General features: G+C 33.9%; 1 protein-coding gene and 1 pseudogene across 1 annotated transcript in view; one reads left to right on the top strand and one right to left on the bottom strand.

The window, feature by feature from the left end:
* Positions 1-22,516, bottom strand: part of CDIN1 (CDAN1 interacting nuclease 1) — a 125,631-nt gene that overhangs the window by 43,752 nt on the left and 59,363 nt on the right. The window contains exons 6-10 of the mRNA XM_034417935.3: positions 20,142-20,221; positions 19,732-19,781; positions 12,518-12,585; positions 10,212-10,277; positions 7,001-7,106 (exon numbers count right to left, since the gene is read on the bottom strand). Coding sequence (XP_034273826.1) covers positions 7,001-7,106; positions 10,212-10,277; positions 12,518-12,585; positions 19,732-19,781; positions 20,142-20,221 — 370 coding nt within the window. The remainder of the gene's footprint in view (positions 1-7,000; positions 7,107-10,211; positions 10,278-12,517; positions 12,586-19,731; positions 19,782-20,141; positions 20,222-22,516) is intronic.
* Positions 3,230-3,497, top strand: LOC117666059 (ATP synthase F(1) complex subunit epsilon, mitochondrial pseudogene; annotated as a pseudogene).

The following is a 22,516-nucleotide window of genomic DNA, read 5'->3' as shown; positions in this document are numbered from 1 at the left end:
CGAAGAAAGTAATGTAGGAAAACAATATAAAAACCATGATTCCCATCAGATGTCAGAAATAACTGATTATGCCATTATTCGTGTAATCTTGAATCTTTACAAAATTAAAAGTACTTATTGTAGGAAATTATTAGCATCTGTCATTCCAAATGTAATTACAAAAAGGTATATATAAATTTTGATAAACTTATACATACTGAGATAAATAGAGAGTCAATGCAAATGCAATGCAGAGTAAAGCAATCTTCAAATTTAAGGTGTTATTGTCTTCAATAATGCTGGTCAGTTTGAAAATCTTTATGTTTGTGAGGAAGCTTCTCATTTTATATAGGATTAGTTTTATAATGAACTAATACATCTGACCTAAATAATAAACGTGAAGACAGACTCAGACCATACAACTATGAATGTCTACAGAGATATTCCTGTGGCATATTGCCTCTTTCCAATAGTCTTTTAATGTCATTATCTAAATCTATCCTCAATAACCTTTTTAATTTCACTAATAATATCACACATGCAAGAAGTTATAGAACTAGAATTCTGATATAAATTTAGAGAACCTTATAAGTATTCATGACAACAGAATATTTATCATTTAAAATACTGTAAAACACATGATTTCTTGGTTGCTATATCAAAGACCGGTGATGGATGATTCTATGCTAACCAAACAATCCAGAGGGAACACAGATGTTTTACTATACCCCTTCAAAAAGAACAAAAGATTCCAAATCCGCTTTATATGCATCTGTGGATTGAAATGTTCATAATATATATAAAAAATTAAACATAGCCAGTTAAATAACAAATCTAAACAAAGTAACTATACATAACAAAGATGGTTTTTTCTGCATTTAAATTTACACGAATGTCCTTCAAACATACAATGATGCCTCCCTTTGTTCTCTGCTTTTCTGCATCCCTACTCTCAAATATCCTTCAATATTTGAGGTAAGCTCAGATAAGCTTCTGACCTTCTATAAGAACTTTAGTGTGCATGTGTGCATTCACAAAAAGTAGGAATCAGGTTCATCAGTGAGTTTCATTCTACTGGCAGCTTTCATTCTATTGGTAGATGGTCTTTGTTATAGGATTACATATTTGATAGCTGATCCAAAGATCTGTTTTGGAGTCCCTCTCTTGTCCTTGCATTGGCAGCTGCTTTTCAGATACACTAAAGTAGTCTTGCTCAAAAGCTACATTAACATTACATCAGAAATTATTTGGTGGCACATGAAGAAAAAAAACTTCATGACCTCTCAGCAATTCCTTTTTGTCAATATATCCAAGTCCATTGGATATACTCACAGGAGATATCTACCGAATTCAATTGTTTTTTGTGTTGAGAATAGATTCATGAAAACTAATGGGACTTGAAACCTCACTAATCTGAGTCACAGAGATTTTGGTGGCTATATCTAAGTTGAATTTTATTGGAAGTGTTTAATTTATATTAAATTCTTAAGCACTTTTTCTAATTTGAACCAATCTTCCTTACTAATACAGGTATATGCAAACTAGGCAAATAAACAATTATTCACTCTCTTTCTTCTCATCCCCATCTTTAAACCTTAAAGGATGTGATTGAAAACAAAGAAATTAAAACATTGTCTCAAGAGCTCCAGATCTTCATCTTTTAAATAGCTATGTATAAGGATATTGAGTTAAATAATATTTGAGGCTATATCCTGATCAGATATCATTTATACTTAGTCTGTCTGATGCAGTGGTGTGTTGCTCCCGGTTCTGTCCAGCTCTATAGAACTGGTAGTAAAACCGGCAGGAGGCCCTGCCCACCTGCCACAATGTCATTATCATGCGCTCCCATTGTGAACCAGTAGTAAAGGTAAGTAGAACCCACCCCTGGTCTGATGGTCTCCTTAGTTCTTGCAAGGAAAAAATGTCCAGATGTGAAATAAAATCTGAAAAACTGCTCATTAGTCACCAATACGTTTTACAAACACTTTATATAATATCTGATGTACTAGTCATATCTTCATTTTGTTTTCCATCTAGTCCAAGATTCTGTGTTTTTGATTCTCCTATAAAAAAATTCCAAACATTTAATTGTACAGATTTCTATTTGTTAATTTAAAAGGAGAAGAGATATTTTAAAATTCCTTCAGCACTTAAAAAAAAAAAAATCAGTGGATGTGCAATATAGTTTATATTCAGTACTATGTGAGAATAATTTTTATGCAACTTTATAGTTAGAAAGATAGATAACTCAATTATTTGATCATCTATCAAAATATTCAGATGTAGAAGAAGCTCTAAAAAGATTGATGACTGAGAAAGTCCACTGATTCTCCAGCTATCATATTCATGCACTTGACTAGACAACATTTTTCGCTGGCTTCACAAGCAAGCTTCATTACCCATCACTCCACTGAAAAGAGTTTATTATGCGGCTGCCATCTTGGGGAGACTATTATTTAGATGATAAATGTTGGGAAGGGGAAGTGTCTAGCCTTTTTTTAAAGATGAGCTTTGTGACAGAAAAAACAAACAGCATCAACATTCCTAATTAACTTAAATTTGGCAGATACAAATACAGGTCTGTATAACTACTGTACGGTAATGGAATTGCTATCTGAATTTTACAGTTAATCTCTATGGTGTAAATTAAATTAATTAGAAATGCTACACCTTTTATTAGCTTATTGCTTACCGACACTTATGAACAAGTGAACTTTTATTTTAATTTAGGACAATTAACCGTATTAATTTAACAAATTAAAAATTGTGAATAATATATATCATATCACAGGCTTTTAAATAGTACACTCTTTTGTTCTTACTGAATTGTTACCTGGACTATTTATGTGCATTCTATTTCTAAAATCACCAATTATTTATGGATTTGAGTTAAACCCCTATACCTAGCGTTTGCCATACATATTACAGGTCATCCTTACGTAACAAGCATCTGTTCAGCAGCCATTTGAAGTTAGGAAAGTGCTACACTAATGGTAGTTTAAAGCAGTCCTCAAAGTTACATACATTGCTGTGTTCCTGCAGCCATGTGATCAAAATTTCAGACACTTGGCAGTCTGTCCACATTTATGACTGCAGAGTGCCTCCCTTCCTCTCACCTGCATATCTCACCTCTATCTTTGCTGCTGCACAGAACCTGAAACATTGTATGCTGTAGCAGGATGAAACCAATATTGTGATGTAAAATTGTCCTGTGCATCTGGGTATTTATATAGTAATTTCTTTATTTATCAAACTTGTATGCTGCCCATTTTGCTAAAGGCTATCTCAATGGTGAGATGATTGTGCCATATGGAAGGCAAACTGGGCTCAGCTATATTTGCTATTCCCAGATCTGAGCAAGGGCACTGTAACACAAGGCAGTGAAACTTCAATTTGAAACTGAGGTAGACAATACAACAGGAGCCAGTTTAAAAATTATAAAGCCCAAAAAGGAAAGACAGGCAAGCCCCCATTCTCTAAATGGAAAAAATGATAACTCATGGGTATGCTTATGACAGCTAGTTGCCATAATGTGAAATACATATGTATAAATGACCATGCAATAGCTTTTTATAGTATATATTGCAGTATAGTAAATAAAAAATTGTTTCTACAATTTTTATGTAAGGTTAAAAAAAAGAATGCCAGATGTAAAGGCCAACTAAAAATTACAAGAAATGCTGAAAGTGAAAATTTTATAGAGGTTGGTCTTCTTTGACACAGTGGATTGTCTGTTACCAGGCCTTTGGTAAGCATAGCAGGATCTATGCTGTCAGCTTTTATTGTACATAAGCCTAGATGCTTGTCTAATCTGAATGAGAAATACCAAGGAAATTGAAACTGATGCCTTGCACTAACATATATGGATTCTAAAGTGTTCTGTCAATATTATAGGATAACCACCAATCGTTATACGTGCTTGATGAAATAAATAAAATAAAATAAATGTGACAACATTAAAGGAACAGAAAATAAAGGTAAATAATTTAAGCAATGTAAAAAATTATATTCTATTTTTTTTTAAAAAAACCAGGAAAATAAAAGAACTTATAAATGATTCCCATGAAACAGGCATGCCAGTAAATAAAATGCTCAGTAACAAAAATCTGGAGAAAGAACCCTGAAAATGTTATTCATTGGCCAATGTAATCATAATTAAATTATTGTTGATTTGTTGTAACATTATTACAACTGAAGTAAATGGTGCTATTTGGTTTCAAAGACTCAAATATCATTTCAGATTATTTAATTTTTTATGGAAGCAGTAAACACTATTTTAGAAATATAAAAAGGAAATAATTTGCTAGCATACATGTTCGAAAGAACAGTCTGCCCCAAATAATCTGGATTGTAGTCACACAACTGTGCAACTTATTTCATGCATTATCTATTAAATTAAATGTTTAAGAAAGCTATAATACTAACAGAAATTTTAAACAAAGAGAAATCTGTATTTTCACGAAGATAATAGACAGAACCTCTACCATAAGTGTTATGGATTATAAACTTTCTTTGGGAATATTGCAATTAATTTGCTATTGGGGAGATTCAATATTTTTTCCTCCACCCCAATGATTTCATGAAATAATACACAAATCCTAAATTCATCCCAGCCCAATTTCTAAAGTTACTAATTTTATAACAGGCATTTGCGTGTTACAGAGATAATATGAAGAATTTATGAATTTCCACAAGCAGTGGCTAGGTTAACCAGTCCTCAACCCCTAAGTGTTGGAGCAAGGTCAAAATGTTTTAGTACAATGCCAGCATGTCAAAATATGTCAACAAACCATCACACTGTGGGAAGAAGAATGACCTTTCAGATCTTTGTGTTTTGGCTGCCAATGAAGCTTTTGGATACTGGGTATGCATGAATAGTTTTCTTAGATACTTGACAAATATAACTCCCATGGTTTCTATTAAGCCAATATTTTAAAACCCCAAAATGCTAGTTGTAGCCACTGTGATAAAAAGGATGTCTTTCTTCTCTAACATCTAACCTTCAGTTAATAAATCAACTGATAACATTATTACTCAGGTATTCACTAGGTTAACTCAGTCTCTTGAATAAATTTGTGCTTATGTCTCTGATATAATGATGCATAGGAATTTCATCTTCAATATTGAAGATGAGACTTTATGTTTATTCTTATGCAGAAAAATAGTATTTTATTAGATACAATATAGCTCTAATCCTAATCTTACTTACTAGACAGTAATTATAGTATGAAGGAAGTTTGCAAGGCAACACTGAAAGCTGAAATTGTATAACTATATATACTGTATAACAATCCATCTTTACTCAAAAGAGTAAAGGAAATTGAAAGGATTCTAACATTAGCATGTTGTAATTACACTTTAAATAACTTTCTTACGAATATGCATATTTAGGACATCTCTATTAACTCTGAAGCGAACCTGGCTGAAACCATCTTTTGCTGCCTCATAGTTGCCACGAACTGGTGACATCTGGGGAGGGAAATATTTGCTCTTTTAATTAGGCTAAAACCAAGGAAACTTTTAGAGTTGGTTTTCCCTGGCTGTGCCAATATGATGTATCCAATAAACATGTTCTTTGAAGAATCTACCTGCCTCAGAGTTCTGCTTTTGGCGGATGATTTACTTAGAACGCTGACACATATCTCATGAAATCTTTTTATAAAAACTCTTGGGTGGATTTTAAATGAACACATTCTGACAATTCAGAATACTAGAGTACTGCAGTACTTTTTTTTCCGAAAGTATACATTCAAAAGTATTAAAGACATTAATTTATGATTAAAAATAGATTTCAGTAGATGGAAGGTTTGTTATTTATAATCAAAGAGTATAGAAGTGTTCCTCTCATGAGGAATTATCTAATATCAGTGTCAGTAATTTGTTAGTACATTCTTAAAATATTACAAACTATCTTCAGGTTCTCACTAAATATACAATCTATGACACTCTAAATTGATGTACAAATAGGAAATATACAAACTGAATACATCTTTATATACTGTAAGCTTTTAGTGACAGTGTAGTTGCTGCATAGTAAGATGTTTGATTACAGAAATGCATTCATTTATTAATACAGAATATCAAAAATGGCAACTTTGCAAGTACATTTAAGTACAGCGAATTACATTATCATGCACTGATACTGTGTATTAAGCTGTGTAACTGTGGATTTATAGCAGAAGCTATTTGGGAAGCTATTTGCTGTTGGTGTATTTTTGAAGAAGTTGAATCTTTTCTTACCTCACACAACAATTGTACAATTCCAGGAAACTATTTATCAGCAACAATGTTCCCACACCCATTCCAAAGTACTATTGCAAACTCTTGGTGCTTCCTACAAATGTATATATTCCTGGGGTGGTGTAAGTGTATATATTCTTGGGGTACTAGAACCTGAGTTCTAGTAAAGACACAGCTCCTTAAGGTAGAGTTAGCAGATGCATCACATGCCCATGACCCCTTCAAAATTTGATGTGTTGCACATTCCTTTTGTACATGTATAAAATAAGAAGTAAAGATATCAAACCTGAATAACATATCAAAAGTTTAGACCATCCAGGTAAAGGCACATATTCCATGTTCAATCTGTAGTTTTTCTACTCCTAACCTGTCAAGATCTCAAAGTTCAGCACTTGGATTGAGTCAGTAATGGAGAAATTGAAGATCTGCTGCTATTCACATTAGATAGTGCTATGCTAGAAGGGCCAATAGCCTTACTTAACATTACGCAAAAACCCAGCAACCCCTCATGATCTAACTGTAAGCTTACATTTAGAAATCTGCTAATTCCTTTTATGTTTTCAAATGTAACTGGGTTACACTGTACCATATATAGGCTCTATAATCTAGTGCTAATCAGAGTACAGTAATTATAGAAATACAATAATTTCAATCCTTTTCAAAATGAATCTCCTGCTTGTCTTTTGTCTGGAAAGATGAAACAAATAAGCATAATGTACTAATATTGACAATAATACCAAAGTTATATTGTCTATAGCTCATAAAAATGAAGATATACCTGTTCCAGTAACTCCAAAACTGGTCATTTAAGTATGCTTGATGGCTGCATTCATCACCAAAAGAGGCTTTGCTTTCAATCCAATGAATGATGTGACCTTCTACAGCTAAAAAGAAAAAAAAAAGTTATTCATGGTAATTTGAGGTTTTTAAGCAATTCTCCATTTTCTATTCAATTAATCCTGATGTCATGAATTTTCACTTGTAAAAGATGGTGAAATATTTTACCAAGGAAGGGGTTTGAAATACACCATGATTGGAAATCTGGAGAGAAAAGTACATGAGAGATGACAAGTACACGAGAGATGAATTGCTGCAGCAATTAAAATTGCTGCAGCAATTAATATCAAGGAAGAACATAGGGGCCGTGGTGGTGCAGTGGTTAGAATGCAGTAGTGCAGGCTAACCCACTGTTCACTCCAGGAGTTCTATCCTTACCAGCTCAAGGTTGACTCAGCCTTCCATCCTTCCGAGGTTGGTAAAATGAGGACCCAGATTGTTGGGGGCAATACTATGTAAACCACTTAGAGAGGGCTGTAAAGCACTATGTAGCAGTATATAAGTCTACGTGCTATTGCTATTGCTATAGAACTAAGAGACTGGAGGAGAGGAAAAGAGAAACAGGTAGATTTAAAGACAGAAATGAATAGGAGAAAATAGGTAGTACAGAAACTGGGCTATATTCAGGACACAAAAAAGGGGGGGGGGAGGCAGGTGAAGCAGGTGGGAAGAGAGAATGCTTCTTTTTCCTGCTCCAGTTAAGAGAGTCATGGTCTGGACAGTTATTTCTTCTTTCCTGAACTGTTATGCAAATTTATTTCCTTATAGTAGCCAAGTCTGAAAAAGCCTTCAACTGATAAGAAAGGAGATGCTGAACTGTGAAAAATTAAGTTTGATGCTCAAGAATCACAGGATCTTTAGAAATAGGCATAAAAGATATTCAGAGCAAAAAGCCAAGGGATAGGGTATAATGATTGCTGTAAAGGTGTTTGGCATCATAACTAACAAGAAAGGAATGGGAACGCCAGAAAATAAGTAGTAAGGTATACTGAAATAAGCACTTGTCAGACTGTTTTTTTTTCTTTCTTCCTTCCTTCCTTCCTTCCTTCCTTCCTTCCTTCCTTCCTTCCTTCCTTCCTTCCTTCCTTCCTTCTTTTGCAGTTTTTTCTATTGCAGTTGCATAGAATTAATTTTTATACTAGGAAAAAATGTACAGTCTGTTTTGGTGGAAAGCCAAGATGATTAGAGTTTAGGTAATGAAGCTGTACTCTCTAACTGCTTCTTTTCTACAAAAAACGACTACATCATTTATGACTTGTTTTTATGAAATGTTGATTGCTTCATCACACTGATTAATTTATAACTATTTAAGCATGTATTTATTCTGCAACTGTTTTCCTCATTGCAAGACTGTTGTGATGTACTCAAATCTCAGATGACAATCTAGAAATTGCAGAGATGATTCTAGAAGATGATACACATTTTCTGGAAAATCATACTGGAACAATAATGTAGTATTCACTGTGTTAATATATGGCAAGGGAATCCTAGATTTAAACTCTCACAAGATTTTTTTTCCACGAAAACAAGTGTGGGAAAACTATACACATTGGCATCAGATTCTTAAAGGAAATATATATAAATGTAATAAATAAGCTAGCAGAAAATAAGATCCTGCAAGAAAGCTGAGTTGGACTAGACAGCTTTCGTTATTTTTCAAGATCTCCATGTAGCACCTCTATTCAGCAAACTATACTGGCTCTCAGTAAGCAACAGGTCCAATTTATCATCTGTAAAGTCCCATGTGGCCAGATTATCTGTAAAATCACTTGTCTTCTGTTGTTTCTGTTTGCCCCATCAAAATCAGCTGAGTTGGCATGCTCTGATCCCATCTAGCATACCATCTTATGGGATCTAGGAGTCAGTCGTTCCCTCTCGGTCTACAGCTTCTGCCCTGTGGAACAACATCCCTTCAGAGGTTTAAACAGTTTTGATACTATTGGACTTGGATGTTTCTGCAGGCATTTGGGCTATCTTAAAAGAACCCTGTGATTAGTTATACTGTAGTCTTTTTGACTAGAAGAGGAATGATTTTTCAACCTCAAGCTTGTGTTATATTATTGTTTCTGGAGACTCAGAAATTGTTTTATTATTTTTCTGTTTTCTTACCATCTGTACACTGCCTAGGGTTACTCTTGCGAGAATCCTATAGATTGTCAGTACCTACATACATTTCTATTAGCTTTGGAATTCTCTTCTGTATGTAAGAGTCTGGTCCAATGAATCACCATGGAGAAACATGAGACATTTTGGTAAAATACAGCTGGATGTCTTTGATCTAACTACCTGTTAAGGGAACTTTTTTGGTTTCTGTTATGCAGTCTATCATTAGCACCATGGTGATAAATGTAATTTTTTAAAATAAGCATTATATACTGATTTGGATAATAACTGTTTTATATTTTTACTGTTTTACTGGATTGTTCTGCACCACTCAGAGTAGCTTTCTGTGAGATGAGCAACTATATAAATTTTATTAATAAATAAAAATAATGAATATATTACTACATTTGGACATTGTTTCTGCAGGAAATGCAGCTATTTGGCTAAAGACTATCTTGACAGTGAAATCTTAAAATATTTTTCTTCTCCAACAAAGAAATCTAGATTTTAGAGAAAAAATATACAATCAGTTTGTTCATGAATAAGGGTCTAATTTATTATGTACAAGTGATTGCATTCAAACAGATCACTTCCCATAATACCGTTTCCCTGAAAATAAGACCTCCCCGGATAATAAGCCCAATTGGGCTTTTGAGTGCATGCGCTAAAATAAGCTCCCCTGAAAATAAGTCCTCCCCGAAAATATTTAAATGCATGTGCAGCCGGTCCCCGCTATTTCCTCTGGTTAGGGTTAGGGAGACAGAGCTGGAAATCAGGTAAGATGGCAAGAGGAACCCCGACTTGCTCCACACACCCCAAAATAATAAGACCTCCTCGAAAATAAGGCCAAGCGCTTATTTCAGAGTTCAAAAAAATACAAGACAGGGTCTTATTTTGGGGGAAACACAGTAAATTCTTAATGGAACTGGTTCACTACTGTGCATATCTTCAACGTTATGATTAAAACATATCTGGAATAATTCTACTAAGATTGCTAGCATTTAATATAAACAACTCAATTAGAAAAACAAAAAGCATCATGGACTTACCAATTGGCACTTCTAATATGAAGTCTGGTGTTTTGTCATAACCCTTTGCACGTAACTGATCTTCAGCTATAGAGAGAATAGATGATATAAACAATAGTATTATTCTATTAGCTGATAGGAAAAATAATTAATTCTCTTTTGAACAAAGGTACAAGAATTACTAATGCACTCATACATATCCTTCTAATGCATGCAATGCTGTGTCAGTTTAAATGAACCTTCTTGGTAAACCTGAAACATGAATCTAAAAATGCTTCTTTGCCATCTCTGCATTTTTATGCCTTCATTATAGACATCATTAATTCAACCTGTCATATTGTACTTTGTTTCTGAAAAATGTTCAAAATAAAGAAATATTTTACTTGACTGAAGCTCCTGCAAATACCTTTAAGAAACTGCTAGTGTTTCTGCAATGAAGACATGTTATACCTTTATCTCAATCTAGATTTTCATTAGAAATTAATATTTCAGTTTTCACTGAAAAATTATTATGCAACATAGATACAGATGTTATCCCAGAGTTTTTGGTATGACATCAAGCACTGCACTGATAGAAGGGAATTTTAAGAGGCTGACTTTCCAAAATTGTACATTCCCTCACAATCTCTCTCCCCACATCTCTTATTCAATAGGCATAAATCAAAGTGTTATTGTGAATGGAAAGATCTGTAGTATACAGCATCTTATCAATGAATCTACATCTATCTTCTGAGGCTCTTCCTCAATTTGGTAAGATTCCTGTCAGTATTACTTAATAGGAACCATGGCCAAAAGTATTTCTTACCTTTTTACTGATCACTAAAGATATAGAAGAGAAAGAATCTGCGCAGTTTTTATCTGCCTGTTCTCCTTAGTCTACTTAGACTCAGGGTATCATGGAATACAAGAAAAAATGTTTTGAAAAATGTATTTGGTATATTATCGGAATCAATTTTGAAAGGATGTTGGGTCATCTACTAGTTTCTTTAGCTGAAACATTCAGAGGCTTTAAAATATGTTTATCTCTTTCATCCAGTGGTTTGTGAGGGAGAATTGATCTTATTTAAATGGTTTACTAATTTCCATTATTTCACTAAGGACAAACTAATTAGAACCATGTATTTTCCTGAATGCTTAAGGTGTGGATGGAATGAGTCAACTGATTTAATCTTTTCTTTATTGTAGTTCAACATTAAAATATCTTCTTGCATTCTTTGTAGTAAAATAAATAAAGTAATAAAGGATATATTTCTGAATGCACGTGATTAGTAAGCCCATAACATTAATTTCATGAATTCAGAATGAATATGTTTATTTTTTGACAAAATTGTGTTTTGCTATATAATTTATCTAACAGTATCATAAGTTTAAGTTATCCTTAACAATTTGACTAAAGAAATTTATTTAAATCAAACTTGGTTTCTGTCTTTATTAGAAAATCATAAGAATACAATTAAGGAATAGATGTCTCCTACATAAATGATAAAAAAATAATTGTTATAAAGTAATCATGCAGAGATGTGCTGCTGCTTTTTCCTTCAGTCCTGCTATTAGTACCTCATAGTTATTCTCATTTAATCCTAATATTCTTAATCTTGTTATTACAGAATCCAAGAAACAGATTGGATCACAGCTGCTATAATTAGGCATTTTTGTTTTAAAATAGTTTTTCTATTATTTGGGTTTTGGTTGTATTTAAACTTTTGCTTCAAAGCCTTCATTATTAAAATATACTTTTTCATACTGAGATGTTATCATTCCACACAACAGTTCTGAAGAATGAGAAACATATCATGCTTTAAGACAAATGGTGCTTTAAGTAATAATAACCAATGCATGGAAGTGTTAACTATAATACTCTCCTTACATATGTTATCATTTAATAACAATACAATGCAGGAAGGTTTAATATACTGTAAAAAAAGAAATAAACTTCTAAAGAAACTAGTGAATCCCTCTTGTAGAGATTTAATACATGAAGCATTATAAAGCTAATATTTCTTATACTTCCTTCTAAGTCTCCTAAGACCTAGACTATGGCTAATATCTCATGACACCAAAAGTAATACAACAACTGATATTAAAGCATTTTTCCCAGCTACTTATTCTATAAAATATTAATTACTTGCTTGTGCACATGCAGTATAAAGTATTAGATAACTGAGTTCCTGCTCAGGTCTAAATCAATAAAAGATAGCATGCACTGCATCAATCATTTCTTAGTCTCTCTTTACTACTTAATATACAGGATATCTGTAGAGACTTTTTTGGAAACAATTACTGAGATTTCCAACATTTAGGTATTAGATTATAATATAAAAGCTTACCTAAAAATGATATATTTCTCTCCAGAAGCATTTCTTGCAGTAAGACTTCATGTTCATATCCAATTGCACTGATAGTTTTCCATTAAAGAAACATGTTCCCCAATTTTAAATAAAACTTGACTTTATAATAGCATAGCTCTTTGTGGTAGACTATAGTGATCTAGAATTGAGTCCTACTCAATTCTACTATATTTAATTGTAAATATAACAATTAACTTTGCATTTTAATAACCAATTGTCAGTCTACAAACAAGAAAATTAAAGATATTGGAGGAGGGGATGGAATCAGAGTATTAAGGTCTGTTATGAGATAATCTTCTATACATTTTCAGCAAGACTGGTAAGTCTTTATAATTACTATGAAGCAGCGATATATCTCTAGTCAATATTATATAACTAGTTAATGCTAGAATTAATTTTAAAAAATTCAAAAATAATATGGTGTCTTTGTTCCACACCCATTTTTAAATTCAAGGAATTGTCATGACAGTAAAAGAGACATTTCATAAAAGTTTCTTGAAGAAGAATAAGATAAGATGTAAACAAAATAAACTTTTTTAGACTGTTAGAAATGAAAGACGACAAATAATCTTTATTCAGAATTCAAAGATAATAATTCCCACTTGTTTGCAATCATTTCATCATAATTGCCTTTGTGTTTCCTTTATTTGGCAGAACTAGTTTCAAGGTACCTTGCATTAATGCTTTAAAAGAGGACAGAATTTTTTTTCTGGGAAAAAAAGCTAGAAAATTTCAAGAATTTTCAAGAGAGTCATTAACTATGCTTGTTGGTTTTCCTGCACAATTTAATGAATTCTGAGAAAAGTAAATTTAGTAGTGATGGTATGAATCTCACTTTTGAGATGAAGTAAAACATTTGATACGTTGTTCTTGGAATCTGGATAATTCATATAAATAGATATTGCTTTGGAGGTTCATCAGTATTTAGTTAATGCTATACATACAAGGTATGGTCATACAAGGGACATTATGGTCCCTATGAGACGCCCTCCATAAATGCAGGAAGTATGCAGTGGAGTACCCCAAGGCTCTGTTTTAGGCCCAGTACTCTTCAACATTTTCATCAATGACTTGGACAGGGGATAGATGGGGAACTCATCAAATTTGCAGATGACACCAAGCTGGCAGGAATAGCCAACACTCCAGAAGATAGGCTCAAGATACAGAAGGATCTTGACAGACTTGAACATTGGGCGCTATCTAATAAAATGAAATTCAACAGTGAAAAAAGTAAGGTTCTACATTTAGTGAAGAAAAACAAAATGCATAGGTACCATATATGTGGTACCTTGCTCAATAGTAGTAACTGTGAGAGGGATCTTATCTTGGAGTCCTAGTGGACAACCATTTAGATATGAGCCAGCAGTGTGCAGCAGCTGCCAAAAAAGCCAACAGATTTCTGGGCTGCATAAACAGAGGGATAGAATCAAAATTACGTGAAGGGTTAATACCACTTTATAATGCCTTGGTAAGGCCACACTTGGAATATTGCATTCAGTTTTGGTTGCCATGATGTAAAAAAGATGTTGAGACTCTAGAAAGAGTGCAGAGAAGAGCAACAAAGATGATTAGAGGACTGGAAGCTAAAACATATGAAGAACGGTTGCAGGAACTGCGTATGTCTAGTTTAATGAAAAGAAAGACTAGGGGACACATGACAGCAGTGTTCCAATATCTCAGGGGTTGCCACAAAGAAGAGGGAGTCAAACTATTCTCCAAAGCACCTGAGGGTAGAACAAGAAGCAATGGGTGGAAACTAATCAAGGAGAGAAGCAACTTAGAACTAAGGAGAAATTTCCTGACAGTTAGAACATTTAATAAGTGGAACAACTCGCCTGCAGAAGTTGTGAATGCTCCAACACTGGAAATTTTTAAGAAGATGTTGGATAACAATTTGTTTGAAGTGGGGTTTCCTGCCTGGGCAGGGGGTTGGACTAGAAGACCTCCAAGGTCCCTTCCAACTCTGTTATTCTATTCTATTCTATTCTATTCTATTCTATTCTATTCTATTCTATTCTATTCTATTCTATTCTATTCTATTCTATTCTATTCTATTCTATTCTATTCATGATTTCTGTTTTTCTATGGTAGATTGATATTTTTCAAAAATTGAAAATCCAGCCTGCTATGAGGAAAGATGTCAGCCACTATCACTATTGATCTATTTAAATCAACCAATGAGACACTAAAACCTAGTGCTTTACTTGATATGTTTACTTGTCTAGAAAAAAAAGAGCAACAACTGGCTTCCTGAAACAAGAGCATATTGGATGGGAAAGTAAGAGGCATTAGATCTGAGCTGCAAAAAATATGGTTAAAATACGGTTTGCATGTTATATAGCCTTTTGCTAACACTTTGTGGTTGTTTGATCTAGTGGTTCCTCTAGAGCAGGGTGGATAAAAATCAATGATTTTTAAAAAAAAATCAAAAAAATCAGATTTTTTTAATTTAAATTGGATTTTTTTGATTTTTATCGAATTTATTTTAATAAAAAACTTTTGGGGTAAAAATCTAACGTAAGATAGTTTTCTATTTAAGATACATAAATAATTTAGTTTATTCAGCATGAAATGGAGCTTAGTTATGTAGCATGAGGTTGTATATTCTGCAACACTGGGACTATCGGTAAGTCAACAGTGGGTCAAAGGAGTAGCAGAGATGACAGTTGCTCTTTAAAAATTATGATTTAAATCGAGTTGATTTAAATCAAGCCTTTTTACTAGTGATTTAAATCATGATTTAAATTGTGATTTAAATCAACTCGATTTAAATCAAATCCACCCTGCTCTAGAGTGAGCCAAATTTGAGTTTTGGAAAATGGATGTTACATTACTGTTCATATCCAACAAGGTAGTCATTTTATAAATAGTTACCCCTAGCAAGATCTCAAACTTCTAAATATGTTTACCGCCTTAAAAGAGATCTCCCTGGTCTTCTAGCTATTTATTACGCATTGATACAAGAGATTGAATCAATCTGTATGAGATTTTTGTAATGCCATAAAATATATGACCACCCACCCAATATATGACAACGACCACCCCAACGATGCCCTTGATGTGATGTCTCGCTGCCTGGAGGCCGTGCGGGTCTGGATGGGGAGGAACAGGCTCAGACTCAACCCTTCCAAGACCGAGTGGCTGTGGCTTCCGGCGTCCCGATATAGTCAGCAAGTGCCATTGCTGACTACTGGGGGTGAATCTTTGCCCCCCACAGAGAGGGCTCGCAATCTGGGTGTCCTCCTGGACGCACGGCTGTCTTTAGAAGAGCATATGACGGCTGTGGCCAGGGGGGCCTTTTATCAGGTTCGCCTGATTCGCCTGTTGCAGCCCTTTCTGGACCGGGACGCCTTGCGCACGGTCACTCACGCCGTCACCTCCCGGCTGGACTATTGTAATGCTCTCTACATAGGGCTCCCCTTGAAGAGCACTCGGAGGCTCCAACTGGTCCAGAATGCGGCCGCGTGGGTGGTTATGGGCGCAACTCGTTGTGCCCATGTGACACCCCTCCTGCACGAGCTGCACTGGCTCCCAGTGGTCTTCCAAGTGCGATTCAAGGTGTTGGTCACCACCTTTAAAGCGCTCCATGGCATAGGACCCGGGTACCTTCGAGACCGACTTCTGCCACCAATAGCCTCCCACCGGCCAATTCGCTCTCACAGAGAGGGTCTCCTCAGGCTGCCATCGGCCAAGTTATGTCAACTGGCGACACCCAGGGGGAGGGCCTTCTCTGTGGGAGCCCCAGCCCTGTGGAGTGAACTGCCCCCGGAAATGCGTAAGATCTCCGACCTCCGGGTATTTCGCTGTGCACTCAAGACCCTGTTGTTCTGCCAGGCTGGGCTATCAACATAATAATTTTAAATTGGGTGTTTTAAATTTCTGGGGTTTTAAATTAAGCCGAATTATTTAATAATTTTAAATAATTTTAATTGATGTTTGTTTTGTGCTTTCAATAGGCTGTACACCGCCCTGAGGCCTTCGGGAGAAGGGCAGTATAGAAATAAAATTATTTATTTATTTATTTATTTATATACATGCAGGACATGAAAATTATAATTAAGATATAATAGGTAGCATATATTACTACTAATGATGAAAGAGGATGTATTTTTCTTTCTCTATTATTCTTCTATATTTTAAATATATATTTTCAATAATTATGAACATACTTTTTCTACAATTTAAATAACTAGATTACATATTATTGTTGTTATTATTGTTATCTATCTTGTAGAAACCACACAGTTCGAATTTTTGTAAGTCATGGGAAATATTGCACTATGAAAAATTGATGTAGCAAGTCAAGGTACGCTATAATGACAGAATCAAATAAGGAAGATGACTAATAGCAAAAGTATAAAATAAATTTTACAAACAGTGTGTATAATACAGTGTGAACAAAAAGGCTTAGATTTAGTCTGCGGTAATACCTATTATTGATGTATGGCCCTGACCATGGAGCAAAACTTGTAAATAACTTCACAAGCCAGTCTGTGCTCATTCAATTCAGCAGCCTCGTTTCCCGTAAATATCTAAACTGTTACTGAAAAACAGCCTCTTGGCAATTCAAAGAGGTTGACTTCATACTTTAGTCCATGCATATATAATTAGATAGTTGTATTTAAAATCAATATGCAATCCTTAGAAGACATTGTACTTTAAAAACCTTAACTTTAGATTGGTTTTAAACGACTTTGTATGCCTTAAAATTAACAACTAATTCAGCAATAAATATTTTAAAATAATCTTTCATAAACAGTTAGAAATAATTAAATGTTTAGTAACTTATGGTCAACCACTTTTAAAAAACCTTATATTAATTATTTCTATTTTTTTCCTTACTGCTCAATGAAATCTGATCTGAAATTAACTATGGCGTATATTACAATAAATACCGTATAGTAAATATGGTTTAGCAGAAGTATGGTTCTCAATAACCATGTCCATAACTATTTTTAGGTTACAGGCTACATAGGACCACTTCTTTGACCCAATTTTATAGCCAATATCTAATTATCTATGATATAGATGACAATGTAAAAACACTACTATGTCAATGTACTATGATACACATTTAGCAGACAATGATCTCATCTTATTGCCTTTATTAACTATAGTTTGGAACAAAGATAGGCTTACCAGAATCATTTTTCATTCCCCAAAGAATCTCTGCCCAGAAACTTGGTATGTACAGTACATATGAAGTATGTGGTGAAGTTTATACAGTGACTAGGGTTCTAAATCTATCAAAATGTATTTATTTTGTGTTTAGTCTGATAGGTCTGGGTTTATCATGGCATCAAGGAATTGAATGTTTAACTATAGCGTGTTTCCCTGAAAATAAGCTTAAATAAATATTTAAGCGCATGCGCAATCGGTCCCCGCCATTGCCTCTGGTTAGGGTTAGGGAGACAGAGCTGGAAATCAGGTAAGATGGCAAGAGGAGCCCCATCTCGCTCCACGAGCCCCAAAATATTAAGACCTCCCTGAAAATAAGGCCAAGTGCTTATTTCGGGGTTCAAAAAAATATAAGACAGGGTCTTATTTTGGGGGAAACATGGCATTACTAGTATACATTGTCAAGACAAAACCACAGAAGCTTTTAGCGCATAAAAAGATTGTGCTATAATTCATTTTCTTGGAGGCACAGCAATAAGACTAATTATGCCTGTACCCTTGAAGCTGTCTGAACTTTGTTACTTCTCCCAAAGCATGGGCAGACTTCAGACATGTTCCTATTTTATTATCTAAGAAAATATCAAAATATACAGAGCTAGGTATAAAGCAGAGGTTTACTGAAGACAAATATTAGATGGTGGATCTGATGTCACATTGCTACTTAGCCTGTCAATATATTGGATAGAAAAAATTCCTTTAGTAATACAGAATCATAAAAAGCACTGATAGCAGTGAAAAAAATCAGTTACCCTGCAACATGCACTAGTTTTTTCCATCTGTTAGGAAGAGCCAAAAGTGCATATTATACAGCAATTTGGATGAGCAGATGTCCCAGTGACTTGCATTTTGGTAGGTTGGTACAGAAATTAAAACTAATAAAAATGTTTCAAACAATTAATTCAATATAAAAATAATTCATTGACTGAAGACAGAAATTAGGTTTCTTAAAAAAATAAGAAAGAACAGGCAAAAATAAATCTGCTTATTTCATCAAGGTTTTGCATAGGTTGTTATAAATTTTGTTTTAACTTTAATTTACTGTGGTTCTAAATTATGGTGAGATGTGTTGTTATAAACTAGTATGTATCTTTTTGGAAAAATGATATTAATGTTTATTCTAAATTAATATACTTATATAATCACTTCAACCCACTAAAATGAAAAAGAAATAAAATTGGTATGAAGCTGATTTAAGAACATGCACAAAATATATTCATTCTGAGCAAAAGTCAGTGAATTCCGTATGTTTTAATTACTTTGTCTTTAGATTAAGATTCCCTTCCATTTTTATAACTGTAAACACTATACAAAGTAGATGATTTGAATGTATTCTGTCTATTTATCTCATAGAATAAGTTGCAAGGTTTGTGCTAATTTGCTTAACTATTAACTTTTAAACCCAGTTGCATAGGAACAACATTTTCATTCTTTAAACATCAAGATTTTCTAGAATGTTCAGTAGATGAGAGAGATAAAGGAGAACAACCTTCCAGAAGGGTTGTGCATGTAATTAATTTGAACAGAATTACAAATAGCCTACGCATCTATGAATACACTTAATTCCACTTATGATCATTTTTATGCGTTATCCTTTTTTCATTGTGACAAAACAGTGGTAAGTCAAATTTTCTTGCTCTTAGATTTTGAATCACAGTTTCTGTGGGAAATGCAAAGAAGCTATTACGTCTTATAAAATTTGCAACTTATGACAACAAATAATTTAATACAAGATTGTGTATTTCACGTGACCAACAGCAAGAGAATTTTATCTAAGCAAAGGAAATGTATATCTACTGAACTGACAATTTTCATATGGCATATCTGGCATTAGTTAAACAATGTAAGTAAGAGACAGGTTCTGCAGTGATCCCCTTGTGGCTGATTGAATGTAAAAGAGAGGCACATGATATGTGTTTTGAAAAGCAGAACTTTATGTCAGGTTACAGCTAGACACATCTCCTCCTCAAAGCCCAAGCTCATCAACTCTGCACCTAAAATTTTATGAGAAAGGATACTGTTTGATGCAATCCACCACTGGTCCATAACAATAGTCATTCACAATGCACTACAGACAAATAAAAATAGTGGTAGGAAGATGGGCATGTGTATTTCTATTATAATTAATAGAATCATAAGAAATACTTTTTTCTTCAAAAATAAAACTTTTGAAGCAAAAGCCTTTTGCGAGGAATAATGGAAAACAAAATTCGCATCCTTTTTATTCTGTAAGAAATGGTGTGTCTGTAAAAATAATACATAAGACAGTAAAATGCTCTCTTCACAAATATCGCATTGCTATTTATGCACTGCTGACCTCTATGTAAGATAATAATGATGCCAGCAATTAAATGAGGTTTTAAAATTTTTTTCCCTGCTAGGCAGAGAACAGCATTGTCATTGAAAAAAGGATGACTGTGATAAATACCTGATAGACCTGATTGGCTAAGAGTCCATCTGGAATCTGAGAAGGATCCCGTAGCAGACTGTTTATGAGAGTTTTTGAAGCTGCAAAAAAAGAAGGTGATACTTAGTATTGCTGTAAATATGACACTGATCATCAGTTGCTATGGAGGAAAAATGAATGAAAAATTAAAAAAAAAATTCTTCACAGATCAGTATCTTTCAGAATACATACTTGTAATCTTGCATATACAATACTGCTCAGATATTCTTCGGTAGAGGGAAGCAAAGTTTTCAGCTTTCATGCACACATGTACTACACAGAGGCGAGTTTTCTAAACACCCTTCCGACTTCAAGGAATATAATGTATCCCTATATAATATTATTATGTATATGAGCTATAATAAAAACAAGTACATACAAAGCAGAAGCTGAAGTTAACAATGGGCCGCCTAGTTAACGGCTGCTCAATTGTGTGACAATGTAGCAACAATGGTGCATTGGAATGCTTCTAAGAAATACCACTTGCCTGCAAGCAAGAACTGGTGGGGCCACAGAATACACAAAGTAATTGAAAATGAAGAAGCTGAAGTAGTCAGATACTTCAGAATTCAAACGATTTTTGGGTAGAATATGCTGTTGTTGTTTCCTTAGCATTTATCTTGCATGGTTGCAGACTCACTTGGATTTGCACTGCACTCACCCAGTTTTTACAGCAAAGTTATGACTGCATCATGCGAAGAAGTCTGGCACTGAAGAGGGATGAAAGGGAGTAGCCAAAGTGGCTTTTGTACTAATGGAGGGTTAGGACCTGGGTCTCCCCATTCTTAGGCCAGCACCCCAACGACTATACCATGCTGTCTCTGGATAGATTGAATTTGATATCTATATATCTATGTATATCTTTGTATACCTATATCTGTCTATGGTATGTATGTATGTATGTATGTATGTATGTATGTATGTATGTATGTATGTATGTATGTATGTATCTATCTATCTATCTATCTATCTATCTATCTATCTATCTACAAAATAATTTGGATATATACACACAAACACAAACACAAAATTTACTTTTCTAACAATAGATTCTAGGATTCTCAAAAATTGTGATATTGTAACTCGATAAAATGATTTAATGAATGTACACAGCCCATTCAAAAAATAAACTTATAATTGTATTGGGGTTAGCGTTAGGCAACAAATAAATATACTGCTTATTTATACTTTCCCTCTCTCTCTCTTACACATCCACACCTACTTCTCACACCTTTCTATTTACCAATTTGATGCAAAAATCTGGTGAAATCAAACAATCTCATGACTCCAAAGCTTTATATGAAGTCAGAAATTATTTATTTACTTACAGTACTTATTTATTCACTTATTGTACCATGTGTGGTACAGAGGAAAAGTAAACATGATTGGAGGACATGACGCTTCTTTGCAGAATTCTGACCATCTGACTTAACACTAACTCCATAGAAAATATTATAACAAAATGGAAGGGAAGAGAGATGAATAATTTGCAGTGAAAAGCAAGGTCCAAAATTTATATGCACCAAGTATCAGGGCAAGAAGGAAAAATGGATCTCAATGGGGCATTTTCAGAGAAGTTTCTTTAATTCAAGAAAACATTTTTTCTTTAGTTTCATGAATGAGTTTCATATTTTTAAAATAAAACTCAAGATTTCAGAAATTATATAACAGTAAACAAATCCAGCCTCCTCATTAGAAATAGTTTTAAATATTAGGAGGGTACTTTTTTCCTCTCTGCTTATTTGCAATGAAACCACATTATTTTATAATGTTGTAAGATTAGGGATTTGTGTGTGCACGTGTATATGTGTATATGTGTTTTATACATATGTATGTATAAAATCTCAAGGTGTCAAACACACCCACTATGCCTGCCTATGTTCTCCACAACAACACAAATTATAGGCAGCCATGTAATTTTTTTCCAAATATATAAACAAACATTATATAATTTCCACTGCATAATTATAATGTAAATTATAGCAACTTCACACCTCTGAATACTTTCTTGTGGCTAGATTAATTACTATTTTCAACAATATTGGCACTGTTCTTGTTGTTGATTTACTTCTCATGACCTGGTGAACAACATCTCTCCAGGACTGTTTGTAACTGCTTCTGAGCTCATGCTTGTGTCACCACTGACATTGTCTAACCACCTGGTCTTCTGTTTGCCTATATAAAATGCCTTCAAAATCAAGATTTTCTTTTCTGATGACTAGTGCCTATCCACTATGTGTCCAAATTATTTAAGTTTTAAATTCATAGTTTGTGCTCCTAGGGAACAGTCTGGATTTACATCATTTGGTATTGAATGATTGTTCTTCTTGCAGTCTGAGGTACTCTTAACTCTTTTC

The sequence above is a fragment of the Pantherophis guttatus genome, chromosome 1 (genome assembly GCF_059756535.1).
Source record: "Pantherophis guttatus breed Tessera chromosome 1, ASM5975653v1, whole genome shotgun sequence".
In the NCBI taxonomy this organism is placed as follows: domain Eukaryota; kingdom Metazoa; phylum Chordata; class Lepidosauria; order Squamata; family Colubridae; genus Pantherophis; species Pantherophis guttatus.
Note: the sequence above shows the minus strand (reverse complement) of the source record. Positions and strands in the feature narration are given on the sequence as shown.